This window comes from Fukomys damarensis, unplaced genomic scaffold, assembly GCF_012274545.1.
Source record: "Fukomys damarensis isolate Sample0158 unplaced genomic scaffold, DMR_v1.0_HiC HiC_scaffold_17, whole genome shotgun sequence".
NCBI classification, from domain to species: domain Eukaryota; kingdom Metazoa; phylum Chordata; class Mammalia; order Rodentia; family Bathyergidae; genus Fukomys; species Fukomys damarensis.
Window position 1 is genome coordinate 34985298 of NW_022900929.1, and position 15765 is coordinate 35001062.

The 15765-nt window shown below is 45.9% G+C and overlaps 1 protein-coding gene across 2 annotated transcripts in view; it reads right to left on the bottom strand.

Annotated features, from left to right (window-relative positions):
• Window positions 1-6559: 6559 nt before the first annotated feature.
• The window catches only part of Chp1 (calcineurin like EF-hand protein 1), a 38404-nt gene continuing 29198 nt past the window's right edge, over window positions 6560-15765 (bottom strand). For both annotated transcript variants that reach the window (XM_010624715.2, XM_033765008.1), the window contains exons 5-7: window positions 13132-13193; window positions 8580-8702; window positions 6560-8452 (exon numbers count right to left, since the gene is read on the bottom strand). In XM_010624715.2, coding sequence (XP_010623017.1) covers window positions 8399-8452; window positions 8580-8702; window positions 13132-13193 — 239 coding nt within the window. In that variant the 3' untranslated portion in view covers window positions 6560-8398. The remainder of the gene's footprint in view (window positions 8453-8579; window positions 8703-13131; window positions 13194-15765) is intronic.

Below are 15765 nucleotides of genomic sequence, written 5' to 3' on the forward strand. Positions count from 1 at the left end.
CTACAGAGCAAAACCCCCTCTCACACACACACACACACACACACACACACACACACACACACACACACACACACACACACAATTATTTCATTCATGTTAGCTGGTTTACAAGTATGCAACATCAGGCCTGGCTTCTACTTTTTGACTAAGGTGAATTGTTATAAGGTCTGGTGAGTTGGAACTATAGAGATGCACCACACTCTGAATTAAATGGAATCCTTTATCATCATAGACAGCGGTCCAAAGTGGGCTCAGGCCTCCAAAAACTCTGGACAAAGGAAAGGCAGTTTGCAGGGTCCTTTTAAGGACTCTTCTACTTGGGTAGGGAACAGAGGGGAGGAGCACAAGCAGAAATTCACAGGAGCAGAACTCTGCTAAGTCAGTGGGGGTCAGGGACAGTTTCACACAGTTTAGTTAAAACAAAGGATCACATAGGTGCAGGTCTTCTGTTTACAAGGTAGTAAAGATAACATAGTTGCAGACACACACAGGATGTGTGGTCTCCCGAGGAGGAAGGGGAAGGCCACAGCAGGGAATCACTGGACTTTACCCAAATGGAGTCAGTTTCGCAAACAGACCCAGACTGGCTATCAGAATAATGCTACTATGGACATTCTTGGGCAAGTGTTTGTTTTCGCTCTGAACAGATGTTTTTGTCTCTGGTGTGTCCCCAGGAATCACACTGCAGATGTAGTAACAATCCAGCAGAAGAATTGTTTTCCAAATTGGTGGTACTCTTTTACTTTTCCATCAGCAATGGCTAAGAATTCCAATCTGTCTATAAGCTTGGCACATTTATGTTGAAAGGGGAATTTTGTCTCCATCGTTCGAGCTGGACTCACTATGGGAAATTCCCTACTTGAAATTTCCTTTGCTCAACTTGTCCAGGTCTGTCCTGCCTCACACGCCTGGGTACAGATGAACCCACATGCTAACAAATTTTCAGACTATGGAACCAATGAATGTACGTCAGACGTGCCCTATCTGCAGCCCCACCCCTTCCAAAGAGTATATCCTCCTCCGCTGAGCTCTGGACAGGTCCAGTCCCCCAAGTGGGAATGCGAACTGGCAGACTGGTCCGCCAGTGTAAATAAAGCTATCACTTTGTCTCCACGGCTCCTGGTGTGGTTTCCATCGTCAGACTAAAGGTAAGGAGCTAATTCAGCTGAGTGGAGAATTTTGCTGTTTCACGTGGGGACTCATCCGGGATGATCAACTGCACTGATCATTTGATCATCAGTCGTAACCCCCGCAGAGGGGAATGGCGACCCTCCCCCAAAACTGTGAAGAGATGACACACCCTTGAAGATTTATCCATCTCTCTGGGACTGGGGAGGGGCCTCTGTCCACCATGTAGTGGTCACCAAACTCAATGGGACCAAGGACACATTGTTTGGGTGGTAATTGGCCATCAGAGCTAACTCCCCTGGGCACTCTCTTTAGTTGGCTCTGGTTCTGGATGTCCACTGTAACGGGTGGCATGGGGCCTGATCAACCCGATAAGCATTCTGTTTGGCTTTGGCTTTAAAAATGCTTATTTTGGTGGTGCACACCTGTAATCACAGCACTTGGGAGGCTGAGGCAGGAGGATCGCTGTGAGTTCGAGACCAGCCTGGGCTACATAGTGAGTTCCAGGTGAGTCTCAACTACATAGTGAGACCCTGTCTCAAAAAACAAACAAACAACAACAAAAGAATGTTTATTCTGGGACTGGGCATTTAGCTCAACGGTTCTGCTGCCTGCCTTGAAAGTGTAAGGTTCCAAGTTAAATCCCCAGTACAAAAAAAAAAGCTTATTCTGTTTGAATTCTGTTGTCAGTCAGTAACGGGGGTGGGGCTGGGGGGATGTTTGAACTCTGTGTGGTTGATGTATGAGTGAGTGAATGCTTGTAGAGATCAATAAAAACAATACACTGATTTGCCCATGGCCCACAACGAAGGAGCACGTGTCTTCTCTGAAAGGAGGGTTAGGTCTGTCCTGAGCTCGGCTCAGCTCAGCTCCTAGTCCGGGAGGCCGTTCAGTCCAAAGACCTTGGGCCCACAGTTTTTCTCAAGCTTTCTGCTGAACGTCTGACTCAGAGGGGGTCTTGCTTATCTGTCGCTTATCTTACTGACCTTCAGAGTATCCATTCTGGGTTTTTTATTTTTGTTTTTTTTTTTTTTTGGTACCGGGATCGAACTCCGGTCCTTGCGATTGCAAGGCAGGCGGCGGAACCACCGAGCTGAATCCCCAGCCAGGTATCCATTCCGTACAAAAAAGTTATCTTCTGGGACCAGGCCAAACGGGTGGTACAGGGAAAGACATTTTATCTCCCTGGGTACTGCTCACATCAAGTCTCTGGACCCAAGCCCTCTGATTGGCACTTAAGATACGCCTTTTGTTCCACCTCTCGTCACCGGCACGTTTCCCCACCCACTTCCTCCATATTTACCGTTTCTGTTACTCCATTGTACAGATTGTAGGCTCAATACATACATTAAACACCATGTGCGGAGGCTAAGTCTGGGCCTACCGTCTTAAAATGTATGTTAAATCCTCCTCTTGGAGATAAATCTCTTGTCTGTTTATGGTTTTGTTTTTCTGTTTTGGTTTTGGGAGGACTACCCTGTGGTGGGCCCTTATGGACGGTCCCAAGTAAAAGTTGGGAGCTGGGCATGTAGCTCAGTGGTTCCACCGCCTGCCTCACAAATGCAAGGTCCCGAGTTCGTTCCCGGTACCAAAAACACACCAAAAACTTCAGATAAAAGGTCGGGAGGTCGACTGGGGAAGTCCCTGGGTGATCGAGGACTCAAGCTGAGCGACCCCCCCAGTGGCCAGTGGTAGCGATCACAGGTAGCCGAGTGACGGCTGAAAGTTTTGTTTCACATCTGATTGTCTTGTGTCCCTGTCGCCTCGGACCTGACTTCTTTTTGACGCTTGATGAGAGAAAACTAGGAAGGGATAAGATAGAGTTAATTCAGAGACTTGGTTTTGGTTCAAAGGAGTTGTCCCTTTTGTCTTGGTCTTAAGTGTTTGGCACCTCCTCCGTGTCTAACCTCTTCTTGTCACAAGGTCAATTCCTGCTGTAGCTTTGTGTCCTGGGGAAGGTAAAGTTCTCCTAATTCATCTGTCATTTGCCTGTTTTCCCTCTTGGAAAATGCCCCCTTCATTTTATACCGTAAAGATTTTATGAGAGGGCCTCTCCTAAAGTTTCACATTTGTTTTCATATAAACTTTAGGCTGCAGTTAGGTTGGGCCCTAAAGGTTTCAGTCACCCACCCCTAACCTTAATCTGATTTCTGCCTTCCCTTGGTCCTGCAGCCTCCCTCCTTACGAACTCTGTCTTCTAGCCACCCCTAGGGCCATTAAGGAATAAGGTTATTTTTTCTGAAATTCATTTGTTTTGAGGAATGGCATTATCACCCTTACTGTGGTCACATGAAGAAATACTGAAAACTCAATGAGAAAAGAAAAAAAATAAATACTGAGGTCCTGATTTTCAACCTGCTCTGTTCCCCAGCCTGCCCTGGTGCCTTATTTATAACTAGAGGTTGACTATAGCCCTTGCCACATATAAGGGAGGTCTTTTTCTCCTGCATCAGTCTTGTCTTTAGGGAAATTGGTGCCACTGGCACTCTCTTGGAAATTCCCTTCTGCACCATCTTTGGGCTCTCCTTAACCCTTAATGACCCACTTTTGGCCTATAGGTCAGCTTTTTTTTTTTTTTTTTTTTTTTGCAACAGGGTCTCACTATGTAGTTGAGACTGACCTGGAACTCACTATGTAGCCCAGGCTGCTCTTGAGTTCACAGCGATCCTCCTGCCTCAGCCTCCCAAGTGCTGGGATTATAGGTGTGTGCCACCACGCCTAGCTTTAGGTCAGTTTTTTGGATGTCCAGGACTCAAGACAGACTCATATGTCATCTCATCATTCCTCAGACCAGGACTCCTCTTAAATTCAAGATTTTTTTATTTTTTGTTTTTTGTATCTGGGATCAAACTCAGGACCTTGTGCTTGCAAGACAGGTGGTGGCACACTGAGCTAAATCCCCAGCCCTCATGATTTCTTTAGATCCTTTTCTTGACTCCTTGCCTGATTGTGTTTTTTCCTTTTATTATGGGAGGTTCCCAGGTTAAATCCCAAACTCCCCTCCACTGCAAGTCATCTCACTTCTCTGAGGGTTTATCTGGCCGACATGGTGTGACTCTAAAATGAGCCGACTGCGCTCCCTAAGTGAAATACAGTGGCCCAGATATAGAGTCTTTTGATCCTCAGGTAGCCTGTGGAATATGGGATGTAATGCCCAGGAAACCAGGCCACCCTGATCAGTACCCTTACAGCGACTCCTGGTTGTCACTGACCCTCACCCTCTGCCTTGGCCGTGGGCCTGTGCCAGGCATTGGCCTGCAGCGCCAGTCCTAGTCACCGGCTCAGCTCCCTGGGATTTGTCGACTCCCCTGGGTCCTACTGCTGTCGGATGATGGGAATGATGAACTGCCTCCCCCATCTAACACCCCTAGACCTGTGGCCTCTCCTAAAGTCTCTTCCTCAGGACCCTCAGCCCCAGGGAGGTTTTCTCAGGTCCCCTGTTATCTGAGGTGTCGGGATCGGCCGGAAGGACAGTCTGCCTGCCACCTTCCTTTCCTTGAGGCAAACGGAAACTCTGACCATCCTTTCTAGTAAATATTCCCTCTGATCTGTTCAACTGGAAATCCCCAATTCCTCCATTTCTCTGAAAAAAACCTCAGGCTGTGCCAGATCTCATGGACTCTGCCCTCCAAACCCATCAATCTAACTGGGATGACTGTTCACAATTATTGATAACACCATTTACTGGGAAAAAAAGGGAAGGGTCACAGCAGCCACTTGGAAGTCTCTGGTCCCAGCCGGAGAATCGGAGGAGACTCACTGGGCCAGGATTAACCAGGTTTTTTCCTTCCACTCGACGTGAGTGGAGGACAAGTATGAAAGAGGGGAGGGAAGCCTTGAAAAAGTACCACGGTTGTGAGCGGTGGCTCAGAAGCCTATTAGTCTATGACCACCGATGTAATTCAGGGGCCAAATGAGACTCCAGGAACATTCCTCGAGCGACTCCTGGAGGCTGTCCAGGTGTATGATCCTTTCGATCTACTGACCTCTGAAAATACTCAGGCAGTGCATTTGGCTTTTGTCTGACAGTCCACTCCTGATATTAGGAAAAAGTTACAGAAAGTAAAAGTGTTTGCAGGAATGAATACTTGCCAGTTGCTGAAACAGCTCAGAAGGTTTATGGTAACTGAGACTCAGAAAAGCAGAAACAAGCCCAGCTAGTGTCCAGAAGGCAGGCTGAAATTTTGTCTAAAAAGGCAGGCAAGGGCTGGGGATTTAGCTCAGTGGTTCTGCTGCCTGCTTCACAAGTGCAAGGTCCCGAGTTCAATCCCCAGTACCACAAAAAAATAAAAAGGCAGGCAAGTATTTTAGCTGCAGTCATAAGGGCCAAGAAGGGGTGGCCCCAATTAGAAAGGGATCAATGTGCTAGGTTCAGCCAGTTTGGACACTGGAGAGGAAATAAAAAAAGAGCTTTAGTTCTGCCAAGGGAGAAGGAAAAGATGGATGGGGCCAGGGCTTCTTTGCTTTTGGCCCCCAGGAGCCCATGGTCACTACAATAGTAGGGGCCACTCTCAGGCTAGTCTGCCACTATGCAAGGGCCACGGGGGAAAACAAGACTGTTGGAGGACTGTATCGGATCTGACGGATGCTTTCTCCAGCATCCCACTAGCCACTGTGAGTCAGCCCATCTGCTTTTTATCTTTGTACCTGGGACTGAACTCAGGGACCTTGCACTTGCGAGGGGGGCAATGGAACTAAATGAATCACTGAGCTAAATCCCTGGCCCTAATCTTTGCTTTTAAATGGACAGATCCCCAGGCTGGGGACTTAGCTCAGTGATTCTGCCGCCTGCCTTGCAAGTGCAAGGGCCTGAGTTCGATCCCTGGTGCCCCAAAAATAAAAATAAATAAATAAATGGACAGATCCTGACAGGGTAGACGGGTTAACTCACACGGACCCATCTACCACAGGGCTTCAAGAACTCTCCCACTCTTTTTGGAGAGGCACTTGATGAGACTTAACCAAGTTCCGAGCAAACCATCCTAAGTTGTCTGTTCTTCAATATTTTGAGGATTTGCTTCTTGCAGCCAAGACCCCCAGGACTGCATGACCGAGATAAGAGACTGCTTGGGACCCCAGACTTGAGGTCTGTCTTACTGACTTTGGTTAAAAAACCTTTGGGGAGAATAGGCAGGCTGCTTTGGGTTATCCGTCTATGGGCTATCCAGTTTTTCTTAGCATCTCCTTTTTTGTAAAGTCCCCTTCATGGCTCTAGGGAGACAAGAAAAGAAGTTGAATTTTACCTGGAATGAAGAGGAAGAGGAAAAGGGTGAGAAAGCTGTGCAGCATGGAAGCAGACAGTGTGAGCCTCGGGGTGAATCTTACAGGCTGGGAATAAGCAGAGTCCCCTGCACCACAAGGCGCACACACAGACCTGAGACTGAGCTACACAAAATTCCTGTAAAGACACAGGGAAAAGCCCCAAGTCATCTCGTTTTAACCCCAAGTATTTATTGACAGATCAAACAATACAATTTTAATGGGACAGTAAGGCACAACTGTGGATTAAAACAGTTTGCTATACAGACAGATGTGGGGAGGGGGGAGCCATAATCTTAGGAAGAGTTTCTAACTCCTAACAGGTCACTAGCATACAGTTCTTCCCTTTGTATAATTCCTGTTATCACTTCACTTTGCTCACGGAGCTAGGGTGATACCTCATAAAGAATTCCTTTGCATTTATACTTACACCATCCAGCCTGGCCACTCCCATTTCCCACCTTTGTTCATCCCTTTGCACTGGTTATTTTTTAGCAGTTCATCTCCTAAAGAATGGTTCGCACATCTGGGACAGCAAGGGAACAAGCAAGCAGCAGCCAGTCACAGTCAGCAAAAGACAGATGTATGGACAAAGGGACTCACAAGACAGAAGATGGCAATGGCCCAATTCAACAGGATCTGAGCTGGCTTTGGCAGAGAAATTGCTCTGGCTCACTTCATGACCTCAATGCCACCATTGCCAGACCCCTTGACCCCAAGGGATTAGTAGTAGTCGAGACAGGAGCTAGGAGGGTCATGTAACCAGGCAGCAAAGACGACAATACATTCAATGCTTTGGGCTATAGTAGGAGCTGACTATGGCTTCCACATTAACAACTGCCAAGTATAAGATTCTATAGAATTTTGTGGGCCAGGGATTTAGCTCCATGCCTGCTTCACAAACGCAAGGTCCCGAGTTTGATTCCCAGTATCCCCCCACCAAAGAATTTTGTGCAGAACTTCAGGACACTGAGGCTAATCTTTAATTCTCTTGGACTGGGATGTTAGGCACTTCCGTGACACTAGTCGCTCTACTTGGAAATGTAAAAGGGCGAGATCTTCCAGTGTCATCACACCAAGACATATGCCATGCTGCAGTGTGAGTGCAGGACGTGCTAAGGGCTCCCAGTTTCCTTGCTCAAAGAGCCATGAAACGTTCCCAGCAGCTCTGCAGTCACTCTGGTGTGGACAGTGACCCAAAGCTAAGCAGACCTGCAGAACTGTGACCATTTTCTGAACAGTTAGCATAGCACTCACAAGAGAAGCCATGTAGGTGTGTAAGCTGAGAATCAGAAGCCAGAGGTAGAGTAACCCGGGCAAGCCACCAAGGTGACCTTTCAAGGACATTTCCACTTAGAAGCCCTTTGGTGACAAACAGTGCAAGAGACAAGAGAGGGTCACATTCCTCCAAGAGAAGTGTTGGTTCCTGGAAGGCTCCTACCTAGAAAGGCAGCATCCCAGAGACCCATTTAAGAGGGAAGGTAGATAAAAACGGCCAGACCTCTGAACCATTCTGCCAAGTCAGAAACAGATTTAACAGGCATAGCTTTGGGCGTCAGGTAGAACGGGGGGCACTGTGAGGCTCAGCAGGATGGTAGGTTGGGTGAGAAGGAAATGGAAAGCCAAGGATGCACAGGAGGAACCTCGCTGCAGCGAAGGCAGCACAGCTACATCTCCACCCAGCGAAAGCTCTGCTGGCCCGTTCTGGGCATGATTCCCTCTCCCCTTCTCAGACTGGATGGATGGGTGGCGTTTCACAGCACAAGAAGGAAAGATGGTGCCAAGAAATAAAGAGGTGGTGGACAGCTACTGAACAGAAAGAGGCCGGATGTACCCTTCTGTAAGGCAAGTTTATATACAGGGAGGGTCTGGATGGGCAGACGTTTGGGGTCACCATGCAACCACAGTGGTACTTCGGGAGAAGGGGAGAGATGGGGCGGGCAGACAGGAGGACTCTTAAAGTTCCAGTTCTTAAATACTAGACACCAAGGAATAGTTTGGTCTGTGTCCTTTAGTGAAGAAACCGGATGCTCATTTTCTGTTCTACATCCACCTTCTCCAAAACCTGGAATAAGAAAATCAAACCCAGTTACAGTTAGGAAGCAAAAAACCACCCCAAGTATTTTCCCAAATAATATCTTCTCCAACCTCCTACAATTTAACTTTTTCAAAATAAGAGGTGACTGACTGACCTTAACAAACTCTGTGAATGATATGGCACTGTCCCCATCCTGGTCAGCCTCCTGGATGGTCCTGTCTGCAATGCTGCCCAGCTGCTCATCTGAGATGTTCACACCAACCATCATGCGTAGCACCTACAAGGTCAAGAGTTGGGCACTGCTGGGAATTTGAGAATCACAGGGACTTGACTAGATTAAAATGAAAGCTGCCTCAACTCTCTTTCCTCTGATGCTCTTACATTTAACAGCCAGAAAACTGTCTCCTCTTCATCTGGGCTATTTGAGGCAAGGATGTGGACCAAGGCACTGAATAGGAAGGTAACACCTCACCAGGAGAGAGTCCTTTGCATTTTGCTGGTTCCTATTCTTCCTGCACAGGTTGCAGATGTAGAGGCACAGTAGCCATTTTGGGGCTCTGAGGGGTATCATATGTGCTACATGGGCCAGAGCAAAAATAGAGCAGCACCCAAGCACCTGGATATTATGCAGTTACTGTACCAGTCTAGTCAACCTATTCCCAGACTTCTATTACATAAGGCAAACAAGTTCAGTTTGATGGAACTTTCTGGAATCCCTTCCCAAGGCAGTCTCCTTTTGAGGAAGCATATTAAGCCAAGAAGCATAAAGGGTTACTGTACATGCCGAGGTCCCCCCTTCGAAAAACAATAAATACTTTCCCCCCCCGCAGTACCGGGGATTGAACTCAGGACCTTGCACTTGAGAGACAGGCACAGCTCCACTGAACTAAATCCCCAGCTCAAGCACTTATTTTTGAGACAGGGTACTGCTATGTAGTCCATGCTGGCTTTGAACTTGCTATGTATGTAGCCCAAGCTGTCTTTGATCTTGTAATCCTCCTCAGCCTCTCTACTGCTGGGATTATAGATGTGTCACCATGCCCAGTGATGATAAGCAAACCTAAAGGACTTTCAGAATTGAGCAGAGAATTTAACATTATTTCACTATCAAGCATAATGAAGAACCTACTTGCCACAAGTTTTCTTGTTTATTTTTCAGCACTGGGGATTGAACCCAGGGCTATGCACTCTTTAAAAAATTTATTTTTCATTTTTGTTTTTTAGTACTGGTGATCAAACTCGGGACCTTGCACTTGAGAGGCAGGCAGCAGAACCACTGAATAATCCCTGGGCCTAAAAGATTTTTAAAAAGGCAGATCTAGCAAAGACCACTTGGGCCAAACCACTGCTCTCTACCCTGACAGAATGGCCAAACAGGAATCCATCTTCACACTGTAGCCTGTTCAGCTCTTGGTCCCATCATATTCTATGTATTTTATTTTTAGAATCTCAGACTGGGTTATGTATGTGCAGTTTGCAGCACATACAAGTGGGGGATGGCTATGGTGCATCTGAAACATCATTGCACCTGGTCTACTAAAGACCCAAGGACCCAGAGATGGGCTGATTTGGGTCCCAGTAACCAGTGTCAGTAGCTGTCTGTTGAGGTCTCCATTTCAGCTCAGGATTCCTCCCTCAGCTCAGGCTGCCACTCACTGTTCCCCTGGGAAGTTTATTAACAAGTGGGAAACTAGCATGTTGAGTGCTGGTACTAAAGGCCTATGCCACCATGCCTGGCTGGTAAGAGGTACTGTTTTGTCTGGTACCAGGATCAACCTTAGGACCTTGTGCTTGCCAGGCAGGTGCAGCACCACTGAGCTAAATCCCTGGTCCTGGTTTGGCTTTTTGAGACAGAGTCTTGCTCTGTAGTTCAGGCTGGCCTTGAACTCACAGACATCTTTTTGCCTTCTGAGTGCCGGGATTATAGCCATGCACCACCATGCCTGGCTTGGTGAGGGTTTTTGTATATAGTCAGTGTCAATTTAAGAAAAGTTCCTGTTATTTCTGGTTTTAAAAGTTATTTAAAGCCAGGCGTGGTAGTGCACGCCTGTAATTCCAGCACGCAGGAGGCTGAGGCAGGAGGATGGTTGTGAGTTTGAGACTAGCCTGGGCTACACAGTAAGTTCCAGGTCAGTCTCAATTATATAGTAAGACCCTGTATCAAAAAAAAAAAAATTTATTTAAAATTATGAATTTTATTAAATGCTTTTTTCAATGGAAAAGACCAAGTTCTTTTCCTTAGTGTAACATGGTAATGACTGATCTTTGAATTTCAACCATAACTACCACACCCAGCAACAGTTTAAGATTCTTTTTTGGGGGAGGGGCAGAGGAGAACAAACCTAGGGATGTTTTACCACTGAGCTACATCGCTAGCCTTTTTATTTTTTGAGACAGGTTGTTGCTAATGTCACCAAGTTGTCCACGCTGGCCTCAAACGCACAATCCTCCTGTCTATCCTCATGTAGCTGGGATTATAGGCATGTGCCATGGTGTCCAGCTTTTGTTTTAGAATTTTTTACATGTATTTAAATAAAAGAGGTTGGGCTGTAAATTTCTTTCCTTTACTGCATAATGACTTATATTTCTTTTTTTTATTTCGGTAATGGGGATCAAACCCAGGACCTTGTGCTTGCCAGGCAGGCGTGGTACCCCTGAGATATATCCTTGGCCTTCTTTTCTTTTAGTATTGTTACAAGGTTTTTATGTCAAAGTCATGTTAGTCTCATAAAATGAGTTAAGAGTGCAGCAACTACCTTTTTTTGGGTATCAGGAATTGAACTCAAGACCTTGCGACACTGAGCTACATACATACCCCGCCCATCAACTACATTGAAGTATAAACAATATACAACAGTATCTATTTAAAATTGACCCCTCCAAATAAATTATAAAAAACCCAAACCCTCCAAAAGTTCAACCAGGATATTTCTCAAGAATCATATTAAGAAATATGATTTCTTACGCCAGGCGTGCAATTAGGGCGTCTGTAATCCCAGTATTAGGAAGGCTGAGCCAGGAGGCTTATTGCCAAGTTCAAGCCAGCTTGGGCTAAACAGTGAGTTCAAGGCCAGCTTGAATTACATAGCAAGACTCTATATGAACAAAACAGAACAAAATAAAACATGACTAGTCCTTAGGATAAACTTACCACAAACTTTTCAACACCCACCAAGTAACTAAGAACTGCAAAGTGGCAAATGCTTCAGAAATTGCAGCATCTAGAGAGATAAACTTTGTTCTTTCTCTCACTTTGGCAAGATGTTCATATCCTCTTTGTGCTTGGATAGAACTAGCTGTCTGGTACCCCGAGAGTCTAGGGGTACGTGTTCCCTTCATTCTGGGGCCCAGGACACTCTGGTGGCACTGAGTCACATGGTCTCCCCCCACTCCTGCCCCAGGATTTCTTTGCCTCACAGTAGAAAATAAGTGGGCCCTCCACACCCAAACATCATTTTGGCAGCCAGATCTGGACCAGAGGATCTCTCAAGACTTCAGGAGCCCATGAAGGAGCAACTCCGAATCAACTTCTATTTCTATTTCTTTTGTTTTGTTTTGAGACAGGGTCTCACTATGTAGCTGAGACTGACCTGGAACTCACTATATAGCCCAGGCTGGTCTTGAACTCATAGCGATCCTCCTGCCTCAGCTTCCTGAGTGCTGGGATTATAGGCGTGTGCCACCATGCTCAGTTATTTCTATTTCTTTGCACTGAGCTATGTCCCCAGCATTTTAAATTTTTTAAAATTTTGAGACATGGTCTTCCTAAGTCATTATATTGCTTAGGCAGAGCTTGAATTTGTGATTTTCTCTTTTTGGCAATATAGACATTTGTGAACAACTATTTTGAAGCATGAAGCACATGAAGACTAAAATTAGGTCAATAATTTTTTGGGCCAGGGATGTAGCTCAATGGTTCCGCTGACTGCCTCACAAGCACAAGGTCCTGATTTCAATCCCCAGTACTGAATGAATGAATGAATGAATGAATAAATAAATAATGTTTTGACATAGTGGGGAGTAGTGGTGAATGTCTATAATCAGAGCACTCTGGGAGGCTTAGGCAGGACAGCAAGTTCTAGTCCAGCTTGGGTAACTTGGAGAGCCTGTCTCAAAATAAAAAAGGGCTGGGGACGTATGTACCTCAGGGCAAAGGCCTGGGGTTCAATCCCTTGTGCTACAAATAAAAATAACTACAAATGAATAAACAGGAAAAAATGATTTTGTTACTCTTTAATTTTTTTATTTTGAGACAGGGTCTCAACTGTGTAGTTCAGCCAAGGTGGCCTGGAACTCAGTGCAATCCTCCTGCCTTAGCCTCAGGTGTGTACCACCACACCCAGCTAGTTTTATTACATACATACATTGACTACATTATATATTTCATAGGTGGCCCAAGTTCTCTTTATCTTGCCCAGGCAAGCCAAAAGGGTGGACACCCATGACCTAAACCCATGTCACATATTTCACCTGTTAGTCAGGCACTGCAGACACTCAGGCAGCTTGTAAATGGCGGAAACATGCCTGCAGTAACTCAATGAGCCACTTCAAATTTCCCCAGGTGATATGCTCGCCTTTCATCTAGTACAGGATTCTGTACACAGCAGGTGTTAAAAAATGCTTGGTGACAGGAGGAACAATTACTGCCCACAAAAATAAGCAGCCAGGGCCCAAAACACAAGTCTCCATGGAGTGCTCCCACATACCTGTAACAGTTCATCACGGGAGATCTTGTCATCTTTATCCAGATCGTACAGCCGAAAAGCAACTGGTAGGGAAAAACTGAAGTTAGTGGAGCTTTTGTAGCATTCTGCCCTTCTGGAGGAACTAAACATGTAAAGGACACCTTGTAGAACACTGATAGCCAGCTAACAGATTTTCCAAGACAACTGCCCTGACTTGTAGGACTTAAAAGGCACTATGACAATTAAGACATGGAGAACAGGGAGGGTGTGGTGGCACACACCTGTAACCCCAGCACTCCGGAGGCTGAGGCAGGAGGATTGCTGTGAGTTCGAGACCAGCCTGGGGCTACATAGAGAGTTCAAGGCAGCCTGAACTACACAGTGAGACCCTGTCTCAAACAAAACAAAACAAAACAGGAGACTTCATGGCAAGGGAGAGTTGATGGAATGTGGTCTATTTTCCAATAAGCAAGAAAATTTCTGAAGAGAACCCCACAACAAAAAAAGAAAAAAAACAAGTGTTCCTTGTCTTATCCCTAGAATTTTTTTTTTTTTTTTGTACCAGGGATCAAACTCGGGTCCTTGCACTTAGTGAAGCAGGTGGCAGAACCACTAACTAAATCCCTGATCCCTCCCCTAGAATATTTTTAAAAATTAAAAACCCAAACATTAAAACAATCAAGCTTTACGTGGCTCTGTAGGTCAGGTCCCCTCATGCAAACCATCAAACCCACTGTGCACAATTTTGAGAAATCAATGCTTGGGCCGCCCCAGCGCTGGCAGCAAACAGCCCACAAAGTGCTCCTCTGGGGACACTGCCCTGAGCCCCCGAGCCAGATTTCAAGAATTCCAACCACTTGGGAGTCCTGTGGGTAAAGAGCTCAAGTGAGACCCTGATGGTCTCCCGGCTGCCTTATGTTTCCCTTGCTAACAGCAGAGAAGCCTTCTAGAGAGTAGGCCACAGGAGGGCTTCACTTGTGCCCATATAAGAGAAAAATTAAAAACAAACAAAAACCAACCAACCAACCAAAAATCCCCTAACTAACTAACTAAATAAATAAGGACAGCAGTGATCATTCTGTCTTTGTCAAGTCACTGACCAGCTATACTGACAACAACGGGTCGACAACAGGTGACTTGCTGGTCACTGTGAGAAAATGTCACACTGGGGAAGTGACCATCTCACCATCAGCTGAATTCAAGGTGGTCTGGATCACTGCTAAGACCCGTGGTCATCCATAGGGAGCTGCTGACTCAGGCCCTTACCGCTCCAGTCAGTAACCCTGCAGATTAGACACTGCCCTCAGAGTACAAAATCTGGTACACACTGCCTACTCTAGGGTGAGTCCACTAAAAGCTGAAGTAAAAATCTTAGAACAATTTTTCTAAAAATCAGGAAAATCTGATTTATTTTTTGTAGAGTACGCAGCAGAATCCTGCAGGGAGACAGTAGCTAGGAGAGACTTTTTCAAAAATTTTTTCTTTCAATTTAATTAGCAGAAAGATTCAGAGACACTTTACAACTGAACTACATCTTCAAATCTTTTTTTATTTTGAGACCAGGTGTTGCTATGTTGCTCAGCTGGACAAGCTAGGCACAAGCTTGAGATTATCTTGCCTCAGCCTCCCAGAATGGTGGGATTACAGGAGGCATGTGCCACCACATCCATCTTAGCCTCTACTTTTTAAATATCTAAACTTTCAGGTTATAACTCTAAAAAGGTTGAGAGATTAAAATGACTTTGTAATTCTTTTTTTTCTGGTGCTTGGTTTGGTTTTGTTTGTTTTGGTACCAGGAATCAAATTTGGGTCCTTGCTCTTGCGAGGAAGGTGGCAGAACCACTGAGCTAAATCCCTAGTCCTGGCTTTTTTGTTGTTGTTGTTGTTTTTTGTTTTGGGACCGGGGATTGAACTCGGGTCCTTGTGCTTGCAAGGCAGGCCACCGAACCGCTGAGCTAAATCCCGGCCCATGGTTTGGTTTTTTTAAGACAGGGTCTCGCTATGTAGTTCAGCCTGGCCTCAAACTCACAGCAATCCTCCTGCTTCAGCCTCCTTAGTGCTGGGACTATAGGCATGTACCATTACACTTGGTGACTTTGTCTCTCTCTCTTTTTTTTTTTTTTTGGTACTGGGAATCAAACTTGGGTCCTTGCCCTTGTGAGGCAGGCAGCGAAACCACTGAGCCAAATCCCCAGCCCCACGCCCCCCTTTAAGGTACCTGGGATCAAACTTGGGACCTTGAGCTTGCAAGGTAGGCAGCAGCACCACTGAGCTAAATCCCCAGTCCAACCCTGGCATTTTTAACCTTCAACTCATCTATTAGTAATTAGAATGTCTAAAGATCAGTGTCCACCCAAGTATATCACATGAAAAAATAAATAAATAGAAGGGCCAGGTGTGGTGAGAATCTTAGCAAGTAACAGGCCAGCCTGGGCTATACAGTGAGTTTTAGGCCAGCCTGTACTACACAGTGAGACCCTGTATCAGAAAAAGAAGTCCTCGGCCTTCCGCCCTACACGCCTCACCTGCTTAGACTGCTAACCCGCTTCCTACTTTTTTTTTTTTCTCTTTTGGTACTGGGGATAGAACTCAGTATTTTTTGCTTGTGCAGGCGTGATGCCACTGAGCTAAATCCCCAGCCCAGGGTCTCACTAG